This window comes from Dermacentor variabilis, chromosome 7, assembly GCF_050947875.1.
Source record: "Dermacentor variabilis isolate Ectoservices chromosome 7, ASM5094787v1, whole genome shotgun sequence".
Classification (NCBI taxonomy): domain Eukaryota; kingdom Metazoa; phylum Arthropoda; class Arachnida; order Ixodida; family Ixodidae; genus Dermacentor; species Dermacentor variabilis.
In genome coordinates, this window is record NC_134574.1 from 108,550,660 (window position 1) to 108,577,499 (window position 26,840).

The following is a 26,840-nucleotide window of genomic DNA, read 5'->3' on the forward strand; positions in this document are numbered from 1 at the left end:
TTGAGTTTATATTAAAACGCAGTACGCACAGAAGCGTATACATGTGCAGACACATTGACACAAGTACGAATGCTGGCATGACCTGCAAGTACACAGAGACGCAAACAGGGCAACGAAACTTCCATAGACGCACATACGTTATGTAATGGCGGCTTCTGGTGTACATGTACATTTTACGCAGCCAACTGCATAACAGAAATGGCACTGTTTCCGGATTGGCGCAACTTTGTTACACGTTATTTCCTGGCAGGAAAAATAAATGTTTTTCCTTGGAGGCTCATTGCGCCGAGTCGTAGCCCTTAAGGCGCGCCAGATCATCGAAAACTGCAACGTGTCCAAACATAGTCCTCTGAGACATGTCGTTGCATGAAAAAGTACAATGCACGCAAGACGAATGCTTAGTACTAGGCTGTGAAGTCACTGTAAACATTGACATTTGATTTCCACCGCAAAAAGCACAAAAGCACACGGAAACAGCAATAAAGAAATGACCTACACAGGGCAGGATTACATGACCTCGTACGCATTCTAACAAGACACCATATTTAATCACGCTCATTACGACGCACCAAATTTTATCCGGTTAGGAAAAACTGCACGTTATCGCAGACACTAAATAAACAGAGTGCGGCAGAATTTGCACAATTGCAACGAACGCTACAAAAGAAGCCCAAACCAATTGAAATGTTCTCCACGACACTGCGCCACAATGCTGGACGAATGAAGTTACTGACCTATTGGTATTTATAGTCATCGTTTTAACGGCAGCCTATGCACCAGTGAGCCTTCAGTGTTTCGAGTAGATGTAGGACGTTGAGGACATCCAGATCTCGAGAGAGGTGCCACATGCATGTGCCCGTCGTGCAAACACACATCTGATAATTTTATGGCAATAATAAAAAAACGCGTACTGTATACTGCAGAAAATCACACACACAAACACACACACGTACGCACACACACACACGTACGCACACACACACACGTACGTACGCACACACACACACACACACACACACACACACACACACACACACACACACACACACACACACACACACACACACACACACACACACACACACACACACACACACACACGCACAGAAAAAGAAAACACTCTTTACTAGCGCACAAGGCAGCTCTCTTGTGTTTTCTGGTGCTAAATACACAGCTAAGAAGAAGAAAACTATATTAAAGAATAGTCCGGCAGTTTTTGTTGTCGTGGCCTAAAAATATATTTAGTAAAAAAGACCGTCCAATAATAAAATTGCTTATCAAATCTTAGTTTACTATCACACATATTGGCACAACCTTCTCTGTGTACTCGTCAGACTTTTGGCAACATTACAGTTTAATATGTGGTGATTCTATCACTTCATAACTCAGTGCGTATTGCCTCGAGTTAACTGCAGAAATCCGACGCAATTTCGCATCGCTTCTTTTTTTTTCTTTGATAAAAGCAACGAACCCGTGACTTCAAAATTTTCTTATTCTACTGTAATTGTTTATGCGTTTACAAATATTCTTATAAGCGGATTAGTGATTGTATTCATTTTAGGAACTCCAGTTTTGCCCTGTGAGATGTAGTCGTGCTGCGATCGCCCACACCTAGTCGGCGTCGCTTGTAATTGGCCCTAGACCGCATTTCGGCTTCGCCTTCGCAACCACGTGACTTCACCTTGCGCAATGCGCACAGAAGTTCAAGCCATGCGCGCGCACGCTAACTCAAGCACTACTCGTGCGAACGACCACATAGAGACACAGGCAGGCCCACACATCCCGCACTATGATAGGCGCACACGCGTAGAAGCCGTACGGCGCGCGAGCACCGAAAACAGAAGCACACCTGACCCGTACGTCGGCAGTTCTTACCTGTGGAGTTCAGTTTCCCGCTTCTGGTTCGCATGCTTCTTGCCATTCATCTTCGCATCAGCCGGTACCCCCGTGCCCGATTCAAGCGACCGAAATAAAGCGTACCTCTCGTTTTCGGTTTACCTGCTAGGCTGTAGTCCTTTCCCGAGGCGCCTCTAACAACGCCTAGCCGACGTGACATACACGAGGGAAAAAACAATCAATTACTTGAATGAATCAGTGAAGCAGACAGCTTAAAGAAAGACGAATGATCAAAACAAAGGTTGTACTAAAAAAGCGACTCGCTGCTACTTCGCCAAGGCGAAGGACATATCACGTGACGGGTAGGGCGGTCGGTCACCTGATACATCTTTGTGAAGGAGAACTACCGAGCGTACCACGTAGTTATACGCTGCGCTCCGCGAAATGGCATCGAAAGGGATCATACATCGGTCCTAAAGGTCATGTCAGCGTGAAAATCAGTCGTGCAAGTTCTGCTTCTTATGTTTTTTTTTGAGCAAGTCACAATGCCTAAAAAGGTTAGCGTGGGTTATTTTCCAGAAACCTTTCATCCATCATCTTCGCACTGTTTCGCAGCTACTGAAACAGTTATAAGCTGAGCTCTTCGAACGCCTTTTGTTCAGTTGGTGTAGAGGCACGAAATGATGGCAGAGAAAAAGGAAGAGTCACTACGGTTCGAGCGCATTTTGTCAAGGCCACTTCCAGTGACAGATGGTGACATTTCTTCGTTGATTGCGCTCCTACCATAACCAGCATTGTGAGTGATGTTTATCATGTCATGTCATGTGATAACGTCATATGATATGCTTACCATATATCCCGTACGTCTATCGCACGTTCATTATGCTGGTTGTCCCACATAAATTGAGCCAAAGTTCTAAAAATGAAAGGCACTCCGGACGTGAGTTGAAGCGAATGCATAATGTTGGCCCGGGCCTAGATTTATTCACGCTATATTTTTATTTTCCCCTTAACTAACGGATTAGGTATGTTTAACTAATCAACTTTTTAAGTATTGGCTGCAGACCCCAAGTGTGATACGCGAAGTTGTAGAGCACCTTGGTAAATCTCTGAATAAATTGTTTCTAACACGATATATCTCACGTGGTCCCTTTCCCCCGTGTTTCAAAGAAAGCCCGCGGAATAAAAAATACCACGTGACGGGGCGCTTACGCACTGTTATCGTGCTGCTCTTAAGAGGAAGCTTTAGCTCGGGCCCAACTCCGACGCGGCCTATTCAAATACATGTAAAAGGCAAAAACGTTTTTATGAGATAACCCCTAGACCGATTTTGATGAAATTTGTTGCATTTGAATAAGTTAAGATTGTTTTTTATTTATAATACAACTAAATCAATCGCTTCTTAGAAGGTTTATTTTTTATTTTAATCTATATCTTCAAAAAACATGATTTTAGTCTGTCACCATTATTTCAGTGTGAGCGCGCTCTACTTTCCCGTTCAGCACCGCGTAACCTAAAGTGCCACTCGAGGCACCGAAGTGCACTCCCCGTAAGTGCACTTAACTTGCCCGCTTGAAAGGAGTGTTAGGTATATCCTTGGGGGTACACAGGGCTTCATAGACAATGCACGGGAAAGCTTATAGTAGGGATGGGTCAACCAAATTTTGTGACTGGGCCAACTTGAATTTTGGGGGTGGGCCAACTGAAATGTCCATGGGGGCCAACGGAAATTTGGGCGTGAGCCAACTTAAAGTTTGGCGGTGGTCCAACTTCTAATTTGGCATGGACCAACTCAAATTTGGGGATGGGCCAACTTAACTTTGGGGGTGGGCCAACTTGAAATTTCTCCGTGGGCCAACTTAAGTTTGTGGATGGGCCAACTTGAAATTTAGGGGTGGGCGAACTGGAAATTTCAAATCTGAGGGCCCGCCAACTTGAAATTTGGGAACTGCTAACTGGAATTCAGGGGCATGCTTGCGCATACTTAAACAACTTCAATGTAGTTAATGCATACCTTTTTGTGCCTGTGTTCATATTTTGGGGGATTCTTGAAAGACATCGAAACCATAGCACGCCACCTGACCATGCTACTCAAAAAGTCATTTTATTTACCTGAGGCCTTCTGCAAGCTTCTGCCTACTTGCCGTTCATCAGCCTCCTGAATTCACTATCAGCTGCAGCCCATTATGACTACTACGCTACCGCGGAAGTCCGCAATTATGCAACGACCATGGGATTGAAGCCATTTAAATCAACTTTACCGTGGGAAAGGCAGCAGGTTTTTCGCACTTGGAACGAAACTATTCCATTAATGAGCGCGGTTCTTAAGCACATACGTAAATTAACAGTTAAAAAAGTCTATTTCATGGAGTACAGTAGCATGTTGTCATGGTGTCATCACGTCCTTTGCAGGATTTCATCACTGCGAGAGCCAACTCGGCCGACTGGGCCAGTAGGTTTCCTGCCTTCAGGAGTAACCTCACCCTTTTGCCAAGACACCAGTGGTCTATCCAATTTACTACAGACATACAAGACTCTCTGTTTTTTCGTCCTGTTCATTATTTGCGTCTTCCACAGCTGTACTGTGAAGGTGCTTCCTTTTTGCTACACTGTAATAATAAGCGAGTTTGTCTTCGAAGTCTGTTCGTTTAACAATGTTATATTCTTGCTATCATTGTCGCACGTAATGTACACAGAATACCCGGGTACCCTCATGTGAGATGCTTTAACTTCTTGCCTGAGCGCACCCGCCATTGTGATGCAAATAAACATAACTTCAACTCATGCTCTCCGAACTAAAGGCTCAATTAAACACTTAGGTCATCCTGAACAAGGTCAATAAGGGCCGTAGTACTCAATCTTCTAATGCCTCTATTCTTATTTTTTCTAAACTTCTATTCTAAAAATCTTTTTCAGGATGTCACTTGCTACCGTAGAAACGTCCCCCTGATGTATCTGATGTGTTAGTTAATCTCGAGCGCACAATATAAACAGGCATATGCAACTCCATGATGCTTTGGCAGGCAGGCCACCATGGCGTGCCACACATGTATGGCTACGCTGATTCATTTGGATTGAAATATACCATTTTGTGCGTCGTTACGTCGCCGCATATTAACTCGGCCTGAGCTTGAAAAGCCGTTCATCTAACCTGACTGACTTCAGTCTGTTGATATACCACATGAGTTATCTCATTAATCTGATTTTCAACCCACTCGGACCTTTACCTCTGTTTACTTTCGCAAAATTTGGGCCAATCGCTGTGGTTACCAAATACTCCCAATAGTAAGCTACCACTCAAGCCTTTCTGGTCACCTGAGCAACAGATGTCACAGGCTTTCTCCAACACGGCATTGATGTTCAATATGGCGATCCTCGAGAACTTTTCGCGGACTTACCTCACCGCTTTCTCTCCAATGCCATCGCTGACACTACTAGGTCGTGCTAGACACAACACAGACAAACAACGACCTTAATGAAGTATCAGTTACATGCTAGTTGACATGCTGTCTATGTACATTTCCCCTGATCACCAGTATCTTCACAAGATGTACCCGGAAATTCAGACAACAAATGCACGTGCACTATGCAATGACTTAGCGAACTTACCTCACATGCTCTGGCGATGTCCCGCGTTACGCGGCGATGAAAGCAACACTTCTTCACGCTGGGATGCGGTCCTACACAGCCCCAACCTCGAAGAACAGTTATGGGCTGTCCAACGGGCCCGCGACGCGGAGGAGAGGAGAGGCCTCTCTGTCCCGACGTGGGAGCGGCCCGCTGCGCGCTAGTGCGCGCCCTAAGGGCCGATTTACGCTCGAGCCGCCCATCGCCGCAAGCCGCACCGCACGCTTGCGGTTGCGCGAAAAAATGCACGTATCTAGCACTTGTGTACAAATTACCGTTTACATTGTGTACACAGTGTACACCTTACACATTGCAAACCGAAATTTGTGCACAAGTGTTTGATACGTGCAATCTTTCGCGCGACCGCACGCGTGCGGTGCGGCTTGCGGCGGTGGGCGGCTCGAGCGTAAATCGGCCCTAAAGGACCCTAATAACGTTTTTCATCCATCCATTCATCCATCCATCCATCCAGGATAGGAACGTGGCCGTATCTTTGGCGACATTTGACAACTTCGCTGTACAACACCACTTGTTATTCATCATTTCTTTTTTTTTCTCGACAGGAACATACTGTATTTTGTGTGAATGTACAACAACGCATCAAGCAAATACGCTGTCGCCAAAAGAAGGAAGTTAACGAAAGCGAACAGTTGGGTAGCTGCTCACGGAGCCGTGTCGATGGTGATGGTGCCATCGTGAGGAAATCCGGGGCGGCGATATTGAGAGCTCAGGCTTTTTTTTGCGTTGATTTCGCTTTCCGAAAGAGATAATGCTGTAAATGCAGTTGCCTCGCAGATTTAAATATGGGTTTAAATAAACTATATATCCCATTCATCCTCTCTCTCTCTCTCTTCTCAACACACACACACACACACACACACACACACACACACACACACACACACACACACACACACGCACACACACACACACACACACACACACACACACACACACACACACACACACACACACACACACACACGCACACGCACACGCACACGCACACGCACACACACACACACACACACACACAGACACACACACACACACACACACACACAGACACACACACACACAGACACACACACACACACACACACACACACACACACACACACACACACACACACACACACACACACACACACACACAATACGCGCCCATGCATGCACACACGCATGCACACACGCACAAATATGTACGCACGCACATACATGGAACTGCACGCATACAGAAATGGGCATATGCTGGCACGGCTGTCAACGCTACCGCTGTGATACGCTCGCATTTTTATAGATACCACGTGGATTTGCGCGACTGTGTTTCAGAAATCGTTTTTGGGAACAGTGTTACGCCATATGTATAGAGTGGAGGTAGGATTCAATCGAAAGCTGAGTCTCCGGAATACATAGGCTGTAGCGGCTGTTGCGATAGCAGCCGCAGTTTTATCACAGCCAACGTTTTTGTGACGAAAATAGAGTACAAATTTTCGTTGTTTCCATAGGCTTTCATTGCTGAAGCTCTAACCGCTCTAGGAAGAAAATTCGAGCTTTCCACAGCGTGACCACTGCATCTGTCTCGTGTGTATCGTCTTCTAGAGTATGTCTGTCGCCTGCCCTTTTCAAAAATAGGTGTGCCGCTTTAATTATCCATGAAAAATTCGCTCGATCCATTGAAAACGCCCGATCTTCGTGCCGCGGTCGCTTGGGGCGTTAGTTGGTACGTGCCCCGAAAAGCTGGATATGACAAAAGTCGCAGAGTCGACTTTTGCAAGTTAGTGTACTGCAAGTTAGTGTACAGCTATACAAAGTAAGGACACTAGTGTTTGTTATCATTAGTATACACTTATGAAGATTGGCGTACTAAATAAATTAACAAGCTTGATGTCACACGCGCACTAGCAAACATAAGCACATATCTCCCTCGATTACCGCGGAAATTCACTATTGAAACGCTGGGGTGAGGAAGCGCAGCAGCAGCAGCGAGCGAATTGACCTTCGTGCTGCCTCTCGCGGCAACGCAAACTAAGCCGGGAAAAAAACAGCGCAAGGCAGACTCTGTCCCCGTCGCAGGTGGCTTTCAAATTACAGGGGCCCGGGCGAGCGTGCGCGGCCGCCCGGGCCGCCAGTAGTTGAACGCGCTCCTCTCCCTACCTTCGAGCCGGAGCCTTGCGCGTGACGGAAGGCGGCGCGCTTCCTCTCAGCTTTCCTCGATTGCGTGGGCGATCTTGAACCGCGGTCACCGGCTGACCCTCGCGCGCTTTCATTCGCACAACAGCATACGGCGAGCGGCGACGATTTGGCGTCCTTCGATTTTATACGGAACCTCACGGCGGCGCCGACGGCAGAAGTGCGCCTCGGTTTCCTATATAATTGCTATCGAAATAAAATTGATGGTTTTCTACGGCGGTGAGCTTGCCTCTTGACATTGGTACTCACTCAATGTATACACCAAGGCATCTGTCACGCCAAGATAATGTTAAGCAGAAAGAAGAAATCTGCAGCAATTTTCATCTATCGAAGCTGCGGAGAAAACTGTAGTTGCATTTTTCAAGCCATATGTGTCTTCTCGTTGTCGACAAGTTCAAAGCATCATCCGTGACATGAGCAACTATGGCCCCACTCCAAGTACTCTGCTCTCTCATCAGAGGTTTGATCTTGCGCTTGAACTCTTGGACTCAGCGGACCAAGTCATGGGTCAACGGGTGCAGATGCAGGCGGATGCAGCCTATGCACGCCCATGACACTCATCAGACAAGCCGGTGCCTCCTAGGCAGAGTAGTAGAAGACGCTTCCCGTCTAAATACAGCTTTGGACCTTCTTTGTACAAACGCACCGATACATTCTGCTCAGGATAATGCGAACAATGCGTGGAGAGCATCGTGGCCTAGCATGCTCGTTTGCGGCGGCGGTATACTCGATCAAACAAGTTAGACCCGTCATTCACTTCACTCCAGCTCGCGTAGTCTGGCGATGAAGCACGACCCGCAGTGTCCAACCACGAACAGATGCCGTTATCGTCCAGTACACGGCAGCAGCCTTGGCGTGGAATAGATGTGTGGTTAAGCACGGCTGTCATAATACAGCCATCTACGTAACATCAAGTTCGTTCTTTTCGTCATCCGCGCCCATGCAGGTAGGGCTCATGCTCGTTGAAGCTGATAAGCTGATTGAATTATAGGGATTATTGTCCAAAGCAACATATATAGGCTATGAGAGGAGGCGGAGAGGAAATCAAGAGAGAAGGCAGGAATTTTAACCAGAAATGCGTCTGGTTGGCTGCCTTACTCTGGGGGACAGGAAAGAAGGAACAGGAAGATGAGACAGAGAGAGGGAAGGGGAGGAAAGCCACGGTGAGTTCGTGCACACACGCGAAGGGCCTGAGCGAGACAAAGGCGTTCGCATAGCCCAGTCGCCGTCAAGGAAGACAAAAGTGCCTTCACAGCTTCGTGGGCCGACGAGCGATGGGGACGGTCTTCATCTGGCACCTGCACAGACATCGGCCGATCGTCGAGTCGTCGTAATGCGATAGATAATTGTTGTCTTTTTTACTTAAATCGATGACAATGACCCAATAATTGTTCGACGTTCTCTTCGACGCCGCAGACGTCGCATGCGGAGCTGTGGGTTATTCCAATCAAAGTAGTGTACGCCTTCGTGAAATCCACTCCCAGCCACAGCCGGTACTGAAGCGATGGCTCACGTCGGTGAAGCCCGGGTGAAGGTCGGAGTTGGAGTGAAGGGTTCATTTCGTGCAACCTGGTGCGCCTTATATTTGGGGTGTTCCACTCTGTCAAAGAGAGCTTGCGTTCCAGGTGAAGAAGCTGCCTTGCAGCGTCTCACCTGGCAAGAGGGATGCGAACGTTGTGTTATTCTTCATGTGACTCTCGGGCAGCTTTGTCTGCTTGATGATTTTGTATGACCCCGTAAAGACCAGGTAGCCACTGGAAAATAATTCGTTGGCCTCTCTGTTTGACATCATGGTGAAGTTTGACGATTTCGTATGTTAGCTGTTCGTGAGCTCCGCGTCGGAGAACTGACTGCATGCTATGTAAAGCCGGTCTCGAGTCAGAAAACTCGGCCGATGTACCAGGACTCTCTGTGTCAATAAATGGAAGGGCACTGCGCAGGACCGTGAGTTCTGCAGCCGTGGATGTCGTGACACGTGATGTCTTGAATCGCAGTGCTATTCTTTTCCTCGGTATAAACACAGCACCGCCAGAACTGGTCGATGTAGTCGATCTGTCATTACAGATGTGTACGTGGCTACTGTATCTCTCGTACAAGATTAATAAGGTCAATGGATTTAGTGTAGATAAAGGTAGATCTGACTTATTCTCAAGCTGTAGAATTCTGAGGTGTACTTCGGGATGGAACAAACATCAAGGAGGAGACACCGGCTTGGACACAGCTGTGTACCCGGATGTAAGCGAGGCACGATATGCACTGACAGTTGTGCTAAATGACGTGCGGGGTCTTTACAAGGTGAGCGCGGCGAGCTCGTGGCAATGGGTCCGGGCAATGTGTGTGACATGTGCACGCAGTGTCTCGACGGCGATGTGCGTTGTGATTGAACAATCTTGCGCAATGACAATAGTTTCAGCCGTTGCACGGCCTGAACATCCGAGGCATATCCTCAGAGCTTTGACTTGAATGCTCTGAATTGTACACAAATTGGTTTTGCAAGTGTTGGATATAAGAGGTAGGCTGTACCGGAGGAACCCAACAAACAACATCTTGTGCAGCCGCAACATAAATAGTGTAGACTTCCCCCTCCCCCCCCCCCCCCTTACCTCCAGTTCTTCCCTGCAAAGAACCTGGACAGATGACAAATAGCAATCACTCGCTTTTTCACATGGTTCACACGAGGAGTCGAGGACAGGTCTCTGTCAATCACAATACCCAAGAACCTGCGACTTCTGCTGGATGATATCACTTGTCCATTGGTTGATATGCCGCATGCAGAAATTTGTTTCCTGGTAAATGCCACAACTGCGCACGTTTCCCACGTTACCTCCAAACCTTGTTTACGAAGGTAGTATGATGTCGATGAGGCCTCCTTCTGAAGCCGAGCGCAAAGCTGAAGCCGTGTCACCCCCGACGTCCAGATACAGATGTCGGTGTAGATATTGAGTCGAACGGTGCTTGGCAGGTCCTCCAGTAGTCTAATAAGGGCTGGATTAAAGAACATTGGGCTTAGTATTCCGCCTTGAGGGACTCCGCGGCTACTGTAATACTGGGGTGTCGGGCCATCCCCGGTGAGCACATAGAACAATGGCATCTGTAGGTAGCTACGAACCCAGAGATACATCTTACCACCGAGTCATATTGCTACCAACTCCTTAAGGACGGCTTCATGGCTAGCATTATCGTAAGCCTTTTCAACATCTAGAAACAAGGCAGCAGACAAGCGTTTACAGTCCTTCTGGAATTCGACGTACGTTAGCAAGTCGACGTTATCTATAGAACGGCCGTGCCTAAATCTTGTCAACGTGTCTATAAGCTATGCTTCGAAGGAGGAGGAGAAAAAAAGAAAGGAAAGGCAGGGAGATCAATTAGGCGCACGTCCGATTTGCTACCCTACACAGGGGAAGGGGTGTAAGGGAAAAATAAAAGAGAGGGAGGGAAGAAGGTACTATCGGTGCGACTACGCGCGGCTGTCCATAACTTCACGCCTATTAATCGGTCACTGAGGCCAGTCGATTTCGTGAAACGTAGCAGTGCCCGCGTCACTTTGTAAGCCTGCGACGCGTGGGGCCATGGTCCGGCATTTCTCAAAGGCTATGAGAAATGCCGGAGCAGGGAGCAGGGCAGCACGTTACCTTGTGTCGCCTTGTTTTCCATGACGTGCACCGAAAGCTCGGCAGAAGAGTATTCTTCGCACTGCACTTCTATTGGAATGTGGAACTAGCGCGAGAAAGAACCGAATTTGTGACCTCGTTGTCAGTTGGCACCGAGTGTCATGGTCACATAGCCAGCACTGTTGATAAATGCGAAGTGTGGTTACGCATTCATGCGCGCTTACAACAACTGTTGGTGTGCGTGAGCACTATGCAAAAGGCAACTCAAGAGATGTAACAAGAGGCAACTCAAACCCTGACTTCACCAGGACAGAAAAATACATTCAGTAAACAGACCGATGGGAATGCCAGGTTAGACACTTCGGAATATTGGAGTTAAATATTACTCCAGTGGTGGAATCTCAAGTTAACCATATTATAGTACCAATATGCCCCGTAACCCCCAAACACGATAATAACATCATCTGAAACATATGGCGTGTTATGTGAATACCTGTACGTTCTCATACGTCATATGGTATTATTGGATGTTGGTTCTATTCAGTAGGGTACATTCTGGTTTTAACGTCTACTGTGAGCATTATTTACCCCTTCATCTTCTTCATCTGTATATATTCATCAACATGGCCAGCGTCATCGTCGTCAGCTCACGGCATGCGAAGTAAACCGTTGAGGCTTAACAGCTGTCTCGCAAGTGGTGGAGGCTGCTTTCGATCCCTTGGTCCTCTACGCCTTCGAGTTTCCCTGGAGTTTCGTTCAGGCCACCGCTTGCTCCACCTTTCCACCAGGATGCCCCAAGAAGATCCTCCAGGAGCCTCCGGCGTCACCGTCTCTGCCCCACCGGCCGTTCCTTCATGGGCCGTCAGCACTCGGCAGCGCGATCCCACCATGTTCTCTGGCCTTCGTAGTGACGACGTTGATGACTGGCTGGACAATTATGACCGCGTGAGGGAGTCTAACCGGTGGGATGACATGCACAAGCTTCGCAGCGTCGCATTCTACCTCACTGACGTTGCCAGGACTTTGTTTCTCAACCACGAGAGCACCCTGCCTGACTGGGCGGCATTAAAACACCAGCTTCGGCAGATTGTTGGCGCTCCCAACGTCCGCTCTGAAGTCGCCAAGAAAAAGCTCGATGGACGCATGCAGCTTCCCGGGGAAGCATACACCTCTTATATCGAGGACGTCCTTGCCCTTTGTCGCCGTGTTGACGCCACCATGACGGAATCTGATCGTGTTCGTCATATCCTAAAGGACATTGCCCACGTCGCGTTCAACACACTGACGATCAATAATCCAAATACTGTTAATGATGTGATCGCGACTTGCCAACACCTGGACGCACTGCAGGCCATCCGTTTATCACCTGTCGCCGGTGACGCGCCTCCTTCGTTGGATATCGACCTGCGTATGCTGATTCGGACTCTCATACGCGAAGAGCTTCAACCGTGTGGCCTGCTAAGTCCTCCCGTTCTCCAGCCTCAGCCTTCGGTTCCTGGCCTGTGCGGCATCATCAAAGGGGAGCGGTCCTCCATGACCTGCGCTTCGAGCTGTGGCCCTCCTTCGCCACCCACCTGGTATGCTCAGGTGGCGGTTATGAAACCAGCGTTCGTTCGGGCAGCGCCTCCTGTTCCTGCTACTGCCCCCAACCATCTGGCGACTCTACCACCCCGTCCGCCTGCCACAGCATGTTACACTACCCGGCCTACGCCTCGCCCCATTTGTTATTACTGCGGTATTCGCGGGCACATATCGCGTTTTTACCGAAGACGACAAAAGGACGAATGCCGTGGCCACGATATATATGAGAGACTCGTTGCTTCCTCCGAATCCTTACCAGCGCCGGCGCTCCCCACGCTCACTTTCTCCGACTCCCGAAGCGCCTCGCAACTACCGTACAGGGCGCCGCCGCTCGCCCTCCCCTCTTCGACGCTCGACATCACCCCTGCAACGGGCCACCCGCACTCCTGATTACCGATCGGAAAACTAGATGGTGCAGTTTTTGGAGGGAAAACTGCATCGACCGCACAGACTACAACTCCTCCAGCGTGCCCGGCCAATACTTCATTCCTGTGTGTAGAAGGTGTACCAGTCCTAGCATTGATTGGTAAGGGAGCAGCTATTTCTATTATTCACGCTGGCTTGTGCTCTCGTCTACGCAAAGTTACAACACCTTACAGTGGAGCTCTTCTTCGTGGTGTAAATGATGTGATTCGGCCATCGGCGCAATGCGCAGTTAGAGTTTCGATCGACGGGATACGCCGCCATATCCAGTTCACAGTGTTGACTTCCTGTGCTCACATGCTTATACTAGGGTGGGACGCTCTCTCTTCGGCGTCGGCTTTCATCTCGTGCCGTGAATACCTCGTTAACTTGACAGAGATCAACAATTCCGACGACGTGCACGAACCGCGCCTTTGCTTACGAACTGCTGACGATTGTATGGTGCCCCCTGGTTGCGAACAACTCCTTGCAGTTAACTCCGGCATCACCGATGGTGACGTTTTAGACGTACCGTCAGCCCGTTGCTTATCCAAAGGGATTCCTCTGGCACCCAGCCTTGTTCGCTTTACCAACGGCACGGCCACTTTGGTTGTACTCAACACAACCAATGAGCCAGTCCTGCTTTCTAAAGGCGCCGTTCTCATGTGCGTCTTGGGCACTCAGCCTGTCTCTGTGCTTACCTCGACTACTGCTGTTCCACAACCACCCACAGCTATGGATCCGGTCCTTGCTTCTGTTCTCGCTACTACCATCAGCTCTGATCTAACGCCACAGCAGAAGTAGGAGTTACTGGCGTTGTTATCCAAGCATAAAGACTCCTTCGACGTCCACTCTCCTCTTCTGAGACAGAATTCTGCGACTGCTCATCGCATACACACAGATGGCACCTCCATCGTGCGCCGGCGGCCATCGCGTTTCTTCCGCTGAACGCCAGATCATCGATACCCACGTTGCCGATGTGCTGAAACGTACCATAATCCGCCCCTCCTCAAGCCCTTGGTCGACACCTGTGGTTTTGGTGCGTAAGAAAGACGGCTCAGTGCGATTTTGCGTAGACTACCGTGCCTTGAACAAAATAACCCGCAAAGATGTATGTCCACTGCCCCGAATCGATGATGCGTTAGATTCATTACAAGGCGCGGAGTATTTCTCCAGCTTTTATCTACGCTCCGGATACCGGCAGATCCCCGTGCACGAAGCAGACAAGGGGAAAACCGCCTTTGCCACACCCGATCGACTTTACTAATTTAACGTAATGCCTTTCGGCCTGTGTAATGCTCCCGCCACATTTGAGCGGATGATTGACACCGTACTACGGAGCCTAAAGTGGAAGACTTGCTTGTGCTACCTTTACGACATCATCATATTTTTGTCGACCTTCCATCAACACACACTTGCAGCGCCTCGACGAAGTCCTGTCATGCCTCTCAGCTGCAGGCCTTCAACTGAATAAAAAAAAGTGCCACTTCACCAGCAAATCCATTAAAATGCTTGGACACCTTGTCCGCAAGGACGGCCTTCGACCCTACCCCGACAAGATTACCGCTGTCGTCCGCTTCCCCAGGCCTCAACGCACTAAAGACTTGCGTAGCTTCCTTGGCCTAGCTTCGTATTTCCGATGCTTCATACCTAACTTTGCCACCATTGCGGCGCCGCTCCATCAACTCCTTCCTTCTGGAGCTCTCTACGTATGGTCGGGCGAATGCCAAACTGCTTTTGACGCCCTCAAGCGTGCCCTCACGTCCGAATCTGTGCTTTGTCATATCGACAACACGGCACCCACTCTTTTACATACTGATGCCAGCGGACACAGCATTGGCGCTGTTCTTCTGCAACGTCAGCAAAATTCTGAAGAACGTGTGGTTGCACACGCAAGTAGCACGCTAACAGCTGCACAGAAAAATTATACGATTACCGAGCAAGAGTGTCTCGCCGTTGTTTGGTCCGTCCAAAAATTTCGGCCCTATCTGCACGGTCGCCACTTTACGGTCGTTACTGATCACCACGCCTTGTGCTGGTTGGCGACGCTAAAGAATTTAACGGGGCGTCTCGGCTGTTGGATACTTCGTTTAGAAGAATACGACTTCGACGTCACCTACAAGTCTGGAAAGAAACAACAGGATGCCGATGCTCTTTCTCGTTCTCCCCTACCACCGTCTTCAAACGCTGCTTGCTTACCACTTTCCGTGAGGAAACCGCAGGGCGCGTCGCCTACATTCCCTTCGCTCGAAGCTCTCGACCGGCTCCCTTCCAGCGATTCTCATACGTTTGCCTCTAGCCAACGTAATGACTCCTACTGCCACACGGTTATGGAACGTATTCGCGGATCATCTCGCACACCTTACGCTCGGCTCCGTCGGCAGTTGCACTTCAAGATTGAAAATTCGATATTATATCGGTACGTGTTTTATCCCGAAGTACACCGTTGGGGTTGGGTTCCTGTCGTTCCCTGATCACTTCGGGCCCAGATATTGGAGACCTTTCACGACGATCCCACTGCCGGTCACTGTGGTTTCCATAAAACCTATGAGCGAATTTGAAGCCGCTTCTCTTCGCCTGGACTTGCAACCAGCGTAGCAAAATACATGGCTTCTTGTTCGCTCTGCCAACACATCAAACGACTGACTTCACCTCCGGCTGGACTGCTGCAACCTGTCCCGTGTCCTGAAGCTCTTTTCGCAGTCATTGGTATCGATCTCTATGGACCGCTACCCTTAACCACTGGCGGTAAACGATGGATCGTCACAGCTGTAGACTACTTGACACGGTAGGCTGAAACAGCCGCACTATCTCCGGGATCCGCAGAGGAGGTTGCAGCCTTTTTCTTGGAAGCCATATTTTAGGGACCCACGTGTCCTTTTGAGTGACCGCGGCAGGACCTTTCTCTCTAAATTTCTCGACGATGTTCTCCGTGCGTCCAATGCCATCCATAAAACGACTTCCAGCCACACCCTCAAACTAATGGTCTCAAGAGCGCTTTCATCGCAAACTGTCCGACATGATATCTATGTACATCAACCCTGACCACACCAATTGGGATGTAATTCTACCATTCGTCACTTTCGCATCCAACCCGCCCGTCCAACGCACTACGGTGTAGTCGCCCTTTTTCCTTGTGTATGGTCGCCAACCGATCACCATCCTTGACGTTTCTTTCTTCGGTGTCCCCGTGCCTTCGTCCACATCAGTGCGTGAGCAGTTCGTTTCGCGCATTGCCCGGTGTCGCCAACGTGCCCGCCTCAACACCGACACCAGTCAACAAGACCGCGAAATTCGCTATGATGCATCTCACCGTGTCGTTTCCTTCCACCCTCGAGACGAAGTGTTACTGTGGACCTCAGTTAGCGCTACTGGATTGTGCGAGAAATTTCAGTCCCATTTTATCTGGCCCTACATTGTTCGGGAACAGACTTAGCCAGTTAACTATCGTGTCACTCCAGTTGTTCTGCCTTTGGACGGCCGCTGCCGTGCCGCAGAGATTGTGCATGTTTCGCGTTTAAAGCCTTTCATACTGCGTTTCCCGCCATAACCAGCGTAACCAGCGGCCAGGTTGGCCGCTTCCACGCGCGGGGGAAATTGTGTGAGCATTATTTTACTCCTTCACCCTGTTCATGTGTATATATTCATCAACATGGCCAGCGTCATCGTCCTCAGCGCGCGACCTGCGAAATAAACCGTTGAGGCTTACCAGCTGCCTCGCACTACATTCACGTCTTTACGGCGGCTGTCTGAAAACCTTGCCTTTCTCTGCAACACGCTGTGCATACTGAAGCTGCGCTTTCCCCACAAAGGTTAAGCGGTTTCACAGGCCCGGTTACCACGTTGGCAAAAGCCGCAGCTGGTACAAGTGCCGCGTGAAATGCAAAGAAGTGAATTGTGAAAAAAAAACAAAACAGATGGTTCATTAGAATAAAACATCGTAATTTCGTTTCCAGGACGCGACCTATGAAATTTCGTGCCAGATGGAAAAGGCAGCAAACGGGGCTCTTTCATAGCACATGATCTCGCCGGCATGTTAAAGATCGTGTTTTTATGGCGTTTTCAGGGCCAGCTCCTGGCGACAGATGTTTCGGGCGACCTTTGCGCATCTTGCGTTTCCGAGTAGTTCCTGTGACGCTGCTAGCTCTCCTCTTCGTCGGTTGCCTCCTTTGCTGCGCTCGTGCCAGAGGGGAATGCGCCTGAAATGCGGCATCAACACTGTTTCTGGCGTCTGTATGTGGGGATGCTGTCGACAACAATGCGTGTAAATTTGTACGCGACGAAAGTTTCTTGCGCAACAGAGCAGCTTGCGGTTTGACATACACCGCCTCCATCAATTCATTTTGCCAACAGTGAATGTACCGTGTCACAGGCTACACGGTGCCACCATGACACCGTGAAGCGCGTCAGCGTCGAGCATTAATATCAACTAGCAGTTTGAGCAGTTGAATACTGGCAAACCAGCGTATATGCTTATGAAAACTAGCCTAAATAAACACTAGCGCTAAGCGCTTTCTCGGCAATAGCGCAAAGCAAGTGTGAATTCGTGATCAAAAGGTTGTATTTAAATAAAGCATACATGTAAAATACATATTTGCGGAAACTCGAACACTTCATACATAAAAGAAGGCGAAGCTGTATATGTCTGTTCTCGCACCCTTCGAAAGTACTAGAGGTTTGGTTTGCCAATGCCCGAAATCTACCCAAGACTTGGCACGTACTTCACTATGTCCGGTGCCATTGAATTGGCTATACCCAAGTGTGCTAATGTGCATCATATGCTTCAGTGCTATGCTCTACGTTCTAGTCGATGCATATTGCTGTATGCTGAGCCACTTCGGCTCTGTGCAATGCACCTATGCCTGCTCAATACCAACCATGTCATGATACGCTAAACGTTTTAGAACCATGATGGGTGTATAAGGAGCGCTTGGCGGGCTATCTAACGATTAACACCCAGATCTTCAAGGGTAAGATCGAATCGTGTATTGGGACAAATTAGGTTTTATTTTTTTGGCGAATTCATGCGGAATGTAAAGGTGATGATTGCTGCCACAGGCGGCACGAAAACTGCATGCAATAAATTTTAACAGCTATCACTGGAAATTATTCGTACCAGATCTTTCGGTGTGCAACATGCACCATGGAAACATGGGACCATAATTTACACATGCTTTTCAACTACTATTTCTCACATCGCAGGTGTAGCTAGAGCTCGATATGTCTGGTACAATAAAATATTTGCACAGACCTAAGAGCAAGGGCGTTAGCCATGGGGCCAACCAAAACCGTTAAAGGTGTAAATCTCTCTCGACCTTTAACTGCACATTTTGCTGGCCACCACCGGGCGATACCCATAGTAAAATTCACGCATATAGCTTCGCTGTTAAAAAAAATGTATAAACAAAGAAAGAGAACAACCGATCGACGCAGCTTTAGGTAGTTTTGTAACGGGGTGCGGTTAAGTATGGTTCACGACGAAGCTTGTTTTTTCTTAGCAATGGCCGACGCTTCCCACTCGGCCACGTCCATGGCAACATGGCAGAGGCTGTACATAACCACCAAGATGGGGACTAGAGGGAAAGGAAAACCTGAAAGCAGACAAGGAACGCAGCCATGTTAGAGTAACGACAATTTGCACACGTTCTTTTAAAAATAGTAAAAGAAATGAAATTGGCGGTTTTGCTCAAATGACCAAGCAATAATAGGTATAACAAGGTTAAGCGCTGTGTTGAGCCCCTCGGACGGTGTTGTAACAATACGCGGGTCCGATTAAAGCGGACCCAAGATACGCGGGTGTGCCGAAATTGTGGCACCCTTTAAAGTTTAATATGCCCCTGTAGAGCCTGTAATGACATCGCACACGCACCACTACGGTGGATGCAAAAAGCATCAGTAAGATTACGTTACCTTCAGATCTGAGCACTATTATTGTTTTGCATCTTTAATATGTAATAGCCTGAGAAGACTCAAGATAAAAGCCATGCGAATTGAGTGCTTTGTTTCGTGATATTTGTTTGCCGGCTACCACTATCAAAATTTTTCAGGAATAAGTTAGTGAAGAACGTAGGACTTGGTATGATCAAACTTGGCGATTGCATAGTATATCATCATCATCATCATCATCATAAATCATCATGGTTACGCCCACTGCAGGGCAAAGGCCTCTCCCATACTTCTCCAACAACCCCTGTCATGTACTAATTGTGGCCATGTCGTCCCTGCAAACTTCTTAATCTCATCCGCCCACCTAACTTTCTGCCGCCCCCTGCTACGCTTTCCTTCCCTTAGAATCCAGTCCGTAACCCTTAATGACCATCGGTTATCTTCCCTCCTCATTACATGTCCTGCCCATGCCCATTTCTTTTTCTTCATTTCAACTAAGATGTCATTAACTCGCGTTTGTTCCCTCACCCAATCTGCTCTTTTCTTATCCCTTACTGTAAACTAACTGAGTGTTCTTGCATTAGCGAAACAGCTACTACTCTGGCAGGAACATAACTATGCAGCCAATGACAAATATGATACAAAAAGCGCAGCCTGTAAATCTTGTTAAGAGAGCATAATGTCTGTGTCACTGCGAATTTCTTTCTGATCAAGAAAGAATTTCTGCTAATGCTGCATGATCTCATGAGACATTGATAAATGAACAGGTTGATGATAATAATAATAATATATGGGGTTTTACGTGCCAAAACCACTTTCTGATTATGAGGCACGCCGTAGTGGGGGACTCCTGAAATTTTGACCACCTGGGGTTCTTTAACGTGCACCTAAATCTAAGTACACGGGTGTTTTCGCATTTCACCCCCATCGAAATATGGCCGCCGTGGCCGGGATTCTATCCCGCGACCTCGTGCTCAGCAGCCTAACACCATAGCCACTGAGCAACCACGGCGGGTTGGTTGATGATTGGTGTTAAGCGTCCCGGAGCTGTACTCGGGCTCTGAGATACAACGGATTGATCAGCTCCTGACAAACTTAGTGCTTTAACGTACACCATAGGGAATGGTCACCAAACTTTTCGTGCGTGTTTTGTTCTGCAACCGGGGAAGGGAACCCTAAGTGCCATGTTCAACAGCAGGATGTTAAAGCCACCAAGCGATATCCGTGAGCTATGTATATGAACAGAGAGCATACAGTCAACTTCTGTTAACGTTACCTCAGTTAATTTGACTTCTCGCTTAATTAGAGAGCACTGAGAAGACCAGGCGAGAAGCATGCATTGCTATAGAAGGAAAACTCGTTTAGTTCGAGTGTGAAAGTATGCCGTTTCGGTTAATTCGACCGTTAACAGTACTCCATCATGCTCGCAGGGGTTAACAAGAGGTTGAAAACATGCGAAATTCGGCAGACGGCGCTACTACTTCTCCAGGCGAAGGCGATGATGGCAACAACCTGTCGCGCAGTGATGACAGCGACTTGCACTCTGGCCTGGGCAATGTTTCTTTGCGGGATTTTGGCTGAGTCGATGGCAATGTTCACGCCTGTATGACGCTGGCCAATGGCAACATGTGTATGTATTGTAATACCTTATTGAACTGGCCTGTCGACGGCAGACTACTTCAAGCAGTTGAATATTTCGATTCGTCTAATTTGCAGTCGTTTGTTAATTCGACCTTTCGGATAAATGAATCAAATGTTTCGTTCCCACGGGGTTCAAATTAACTGGAGTCGTCTGCGGTTGAAACAGACGTACAGCGCTAAGAGTAAAGTGTTCGACGAAAACTCGTCTGGCGAGGAAGCATACTGGTGCCAAAAAAAAAACGTGCACTCGCCAAGAACTAAAGAAAAATAAAGAACATAATGCTTCGGGCCCCGTACGGGTCCCTTAGTCACAATGAAGAGATAGACATGGGCGCGCGGCTATTTATGAGATATACACGCATAGCTTTCTCTCTTCACGAAGAGTCAAGGCCTTTCCCTCAAGAATGAGGAAAGATGGCAACCACTGCTCCCCAATCACCCACTGCTTGCGGCAATGCTGTGCGGCCACACATGACAGCAGAACCCCTTTCACCCTCTTATTCTTTTTGTGGTGGCGAGAGATTCATTGAATTTTAGATGTATTGATTGATTGGTAAATTCACTGATTGATCGATTGATTGTGGTTTTGCTGGGGCTACGAGAGACAGCGTAATGGAGGGCTAAGGAATAACTTTTTACGACTTGGCGTTCTTTACCGGGCACCTCGATCTAAGTACGTGAGCTACTCTTGCGTTGTACCCTATGAAAGTGTGACCAGCGCAGCTGGAAATCGAACCCGTGACCTCGTGCTCAGCAGCATAACGCCATAATCACCGCCGAAGCCACGCGGTGGCTGGCGACGAGGGTGGTGCGCCGCACGGAATGAGGGAGTAGCTCATAGCATGGTAGCAGGCTTACCGGTTAAGATCCTTTTGCAGATGACGAGGCACACTTCCAGCTTTGCCAAGTGGAACAGGCATGCGCAGATGGTGAGCAGGAAGTGCGGGGATCCCAGCAAGGCCTTGGCCACTCGCATCCGCTCAGCTGACGCCAGGTAGCGACCCTAAGACAGCAAGCAAATTAACAGCTGACCACGCACGCTTCAACTTAATTTCCGATAAGCCCTCATTTACCCATGCCGTCCCGTATCAATGAAACCGCGTTGACGGCGTTTTGCGGTTTAGATATCTCGCCGGATGGCAGGCGCAATGTGTCTACACGGCTTTGGTACTAAGGCCTTCGTCAGGTCTCCTTTCGCAGCCAAGTCTCTCTTTTTTAGCAGAGACGTGCATTGTGGAGTTGAGCTTAAATGCATACAAAAGAGTTATGAGGAACTTGCGTGAGAACCCTTCGGAAGTTGGTGCTACTTTTGGACGAGTGACGTTACCTCCCAGAGATGATGGTGGTTTATCGGCACCCCTTTCGAAAGTGGCTAGCGACAAAGAGTCACCTAGCCTGCTGGAGCTAACCAAGTAATGTACAGCTGTTTATCAGTCTAGCCTATCAGTCTATATGTATCCATACTTTATCGATTTTTCTTAAAACGCCTATGTCTACCTTGTATAGCTATGTAGACGCATCTGGTCCGGTTAACTCCTTTTCTGCTTTGCTTCAGCAAGAACTCAGAGCGTTTCTTGCTTACCTCTACTGCTGTTCAGTTAAAGCAGCCATCCGCTTTAAATTTCAGCGCATCTGGAAGGTGAATTTTCCCTACGGGACACACTTGGTGAATATATTCGAATTCCGCCAGGATTTCCTCAGTTGTCTCCAGAATTTAGCGGCAACACACGCTTGTATCAACCTGCTGCGATATTTGCTCCGGTATGTGTCTTTCCTTAGAAAGCCAGCTCGGGCCTCAAATAGCAAGGCACTAACCTTCGTGTTACCTTAAGGGTGTACTGCCGTCGTCACTCGAGCGTCGTTACACAGTTGGCGCCGTACCGCTTTCGTCGTTCCTTTGATGTCATTCCACCGTAATCGCGCTGTCGTGATTCGGCCGTAATTATGCCGCCGTGCTCATGACATCATGGTTAGTGACTGGTAGTATTAAAGTCGTCATCGGGATGCCGTCGTGGTCGTTTCATCATCATCTTCATTCCAGCTTCGTCATCCGATTGGCTTCATACCGCCGTCGGAAAAGCGAAATAACGCGAAAGAGGAACGGAGTTAATGAGAGCTGCGCTAATTGCTATAGTGCGGCAGGCAAGTATACCGTACCTCAGTACACCATGCATCGATATGGCCAAAAGAAAAAGCTCCGCTATCTGAGCAATGTGGACTCACTGATGACGCGAAAGGGGTGCCAGTACCGGCTGAACTCAAAATTGTCTGGAGCCGTTTTTCGACCTGATCGTGGCTTCCCTGTGTGACATCACTCATGCTTCCTTTTGTATGACTCTGAAGTAAGATTAGGTCTGCGAAATTCAGGGCTCATGGAACTTGCATGAGTTGCAATACTAAGTTCAATACGTGGACCTTTACATCGGAGGGAGAGAGAATAACCTTTGTGGAGTGTTGCGGGTGAGTAAGACGTTACTTGCTAGATCTTCTGCAGCGCTTTTGGAGATGGATCAACACGGTGGCGGTGCGCCAGCCATGCTTCTTTACAAGAACCCGAACGGCGTTATGACGACACCCGAAGACTTCTCGTTGAATGTATCTATACATATTTATCGCTTTTGCAGTAAGCGTCCGTTGAATGTTGAGCCATTCGTGCGCATTTTTTTAAAGCTATCGCTGCGTTGTTTCGTGCGAGGAGTGCAGCAACAGTGGAACACCAACACGACATAACTACGCCTTTCGAGCTTTCGAGAAGCTCCGTGAGCACTCGCGTGAGTTGTTGGAACGCCGCGTGCGCAGGTGCAGTACCTCGAACTTCTTGACGGGCGTCCACTTCCTCAATTCGATGGTGATCACTTCGAGCGAGATGCCGAGTGCACTGAGCGCGCACCAGACGGCTTCGTTCGAGTACCAGTTGTGCCAGGTGCAGGTGAAGGTGAAGGCCACCGCCGTGCTCAGCACCAGCCGGAACGCTGTGCGATTGCCTCCCAATATGGGCTCGTAGATGTACCTGCGGTATCAAATAAATAAATAAATAAATAAATAAATAAATAAATAAATAAATAAATAAATGAATAAATAAATAAATAAATATCTGCTTCCGTTCAACCTTGCGAAAGTTGTTGCTGACGTTAGAAAAGCAACACTAGCACAAGCGATGTACGTTACCCGCGCACGCGCTTGTGTGGAAGTGCAGCGCACATTCTTGTCGCTCCGCCAAGCGCAAAAGCGTCATAGAACTATTTGAACTTCTCAGAGCAAATTGCTTCAGAAAATTCGTAAGTAACGACTCACACACTAGCTGCAGAGATGATGACCTCGGACTGCAATTCCAATATACGAGAATAACGGCATCGTCGCGGGACGATATCGGGTGGTGATGCAATCTGATGACGCGTTCACGTCATCATCATCATCAGCCTGGTTACGCCCACTGCAGGGCAAAGGCCTCTCCCATACTTCTACAGCTACCCAGGTCTTGTATTATTGTGGCCATGTTGTCCCTGCAAACTTCTTAATCTCATCCGCCCACCTGACTTTCTGCCGCCCTCTGCAACGCTTCCCTTCCCTTGGAATCCATTCCGTAACCCTTCATGACCATCGGTTATCTTCCCTCCTCATTACGTGTACTGCCCATGCCCCATTTATTTTTCTTGATTTCAACTAAGATATCCTTAACTCGCGTTGGTTCCCTCACCCAATCAGCTCTTTTCTTATCCCTTAACGTTACACCTACCCTTCTTTTTTCCATAGCTCGTTGCGTTGTCCTCAATTTAAGCAGAACCCTTTTCGTAGGCCTCCAGGTTTCTGCCCCGTACGTTAGTACTGGTAAGACACAGCTGTTATAATCTTTTCTCTTGAGGGATAATGGCAACCTGCTGTTCATGATCTGAGAATGCTGCCAAACGCACCCCAGTACATTCTTATTCTTCTGATTATTTCAGTCTCATGATCCGGATCCGCAGTCACTACCTGTCCTAAGTAGATCTATTCCCTTACCACTTCCAGTGCCTCACTACCTATCGTAAACTGCTGTTCTCTTCCGAGACTGTTAAACATTACTTTAGTTTTCTGCAGATTAATTTTTAGACCCACTCTTCGGCTTTGCCTCTCCAGGTCAGTGAGCATGCATTGCAGTTGGTCGCCTGAGTTATTAAGCATAGCAATATCATCAGCGAATCGCAAGTTACTAAGGTATTCTTCATTAACTCTTATCCACACATCTTTCCAATCCAGGTCTCGGAATACCTCCTGTAAACACGCTGTGAGTAGCATTGGAGAGATCGTATCTCCGTGTCTGACGCCTTTCTTTATTGGGATTTTGTTGCTTTCTTTATGGAGGACTACGGTGGCTGTGGAGCCGCTATAGATATCTTTCAGTATATTTAAATGCGGCTCGTCTACACCCTGATTCCGCAATACCTCCATGACTGCTGAGGTTTCGACTGAATCAAACGCTTTCTTGTAATCAATGAAAGCTATATATAAAGGTTGGTTATATTCCGCACATTTTTCTGTCACCTGATTGATAGAATGAATGTGGTCTATTGTTGAGTAGCCTTTACGGAATCCTGCATGGTCCTTTGGTTGATGGAAGTCTAAGGTTTTCCTGATTCTATCTGCAATTACCTTAGTAAATACTTTGTAGGCAACGGACAGTAAGCTGATCGGTCTATAATTTTTCAAGTCTTTGGCGTCCCCTTTCTTATGGGTTAGGATTATGTTAGCGTTCTTCCAAGATTCCGGTAAGTTTGAGATCATGAGGCATTGTGTATATAGGGTGGCCAGTCTTTCTAGGACAGTGTTCCCACCATCCTTGAACAAATCTGCTGTAACCTGATTCTCCCCAGCTGCCTTCCCCCTTTGCATAGCTCCCAAGGCGTTCTTTACCTCTTCCGGCGTTACTCGTGGGATTTCAAGTTCCTCTAGACTATTTTCTCTCACCTTATCGTCGTGGGTGTTACTGGTACGGTATAAATCTTTATAGAACTCCTCAGCCACTTGAACTCTCTCATCCATAATAGTAATGATATGGCCGGCTTTGTCTCTTAACGCATACATCTGATTCTTGACAATTCCTAGTTTCTTCTTCACTGCTTTTAGGCTTCCTCCGTTCTTGAGAGCTTGTTGAATTCTATCCACATTATACTTCCTTATGTCAGCTGTCTTAGGCTTGTTGATTAACTTCGAAAATTCTGCCAGTGCTATTCTAGCTGTAGGGTTAGAGGCTTTCATACATTGGCGTTTCTTGATCAGATCTTTCGTCTCCTGCGATAGCTTACTGGTATCCTTTCTAACGGAGTTACCACCGACTTCTAATGCGCATTCCTAATGATGCCCAATAGATTGTCGTTCATTGCTTCAACACTAAGGTCCTCTTCCTGAGTTAAAGCCGAATGCCTGTTCTGTAGCTTAATCTGGAATTCCTCTATTTTTCCTCTTACCGCTAACTCATTGATCGGCTTCTTATGTACCAGTTTCTTCCGTTCCCTCCTCAGGTCGAGGCTAATTCGAGTTCTTACCATCCTATGGTCACTGCAGCGCACTTTGCTGAGCAGGTCCACATCTTGTATGATGCCAGAGTTAGCGCAGAGTATGAAGTCCATTTCATTTCTAGTCTCGCCCTTCGGGCTCCTCCACGTCCACTTTCGGCTATCCCACTTGCGGAAGAAGGTATTCATTATTCGCATATTATTCTGTTCCGCAAACTGTACTAATAACTCTCCCCTGCTATTCCTAGTGCCTATGCCATATTCCCCTCCCCCTACTTTGTCTCCAGCCTGCTTCTTGCCTACCTTGGCACTGAAGTCGCCCATCACTATAGTGTATTTTGACTTTACCCAGCGCCGATTCCACGTCTTCATAGAAGCTTTCGACTTCCTGGTCATCGTGATTGGATGTAGGGGCGTAGACCTGTACAACCTTCATTTTGTACCTCTTATTAAGTTTCACAACAAGACCTGCGACCGTCTCGTTAATGCTATAGAATTCCTGTATGTTACCAGCTATATTCTTATTAATGCTTAATTCGACTCCTAGTTCTCGTCTCTCCCCTTAGCCCCG

The 26,840-nt window shown here is 48.0% G+C and overlaps 2 protein-coding genes across 3 annotated transcripts in view; both read right to left on the reverse strand.

Annotated features, from left to right (window-relative positions):
* The window catches only part of LOC142587011 (protein-cysteine N-palmitoyltransferase Rasp-like), a 54,337-nt gene extending 52,199 nt beyond the window's left edge, over nt 1-2,138 (reverse strand). For both annotated transcript variants that reach the window (XM_075697882.1, XM_075697881.1), the window contains exon 1: nt 1,876-2,138. In XM_075697882.1, coding sequence (XP_075553997.1) covers nt 1,876-1,925 — 50 coding nt within the window. In that variant the 5' untranslated portion in view covers nt 1,926-2,138. The remainder of the gene's footprint in view (nt 1-1,875) is intronic.
* A 15,658-nt stretch (nt 2,139-17,796) lies between these two features.
* The window catches only part of LOC142587755 (protein-cysteine N-palmitoyltransferase Rasp-like), a 47,747-nt gene continuing 38,703 nt past the window's right edge, over nt 17,797-26,840 (reverse strand). Inside the window, exons 10-12 of the mRNA XM_075698980.1 lie at nt 23,586-23,787; nt 21,636-21,780; nt 17,797-18,841 (exon numbers count right to left, since the gene is read on the reverse strand). Of these exons, the coding sequence (XP_075555095.1) occupies nt 18,723-18,841; nt 21,636-21,780; nt 23,586-23,787 (466 nt within the window). The 3' untranslated portion in view covers nt 17,797-18,722. The remainder of the gene's footprint in view (nt 18,842-21,635; nt 21,781-23,585; nt 23,788-26,840) is intronic.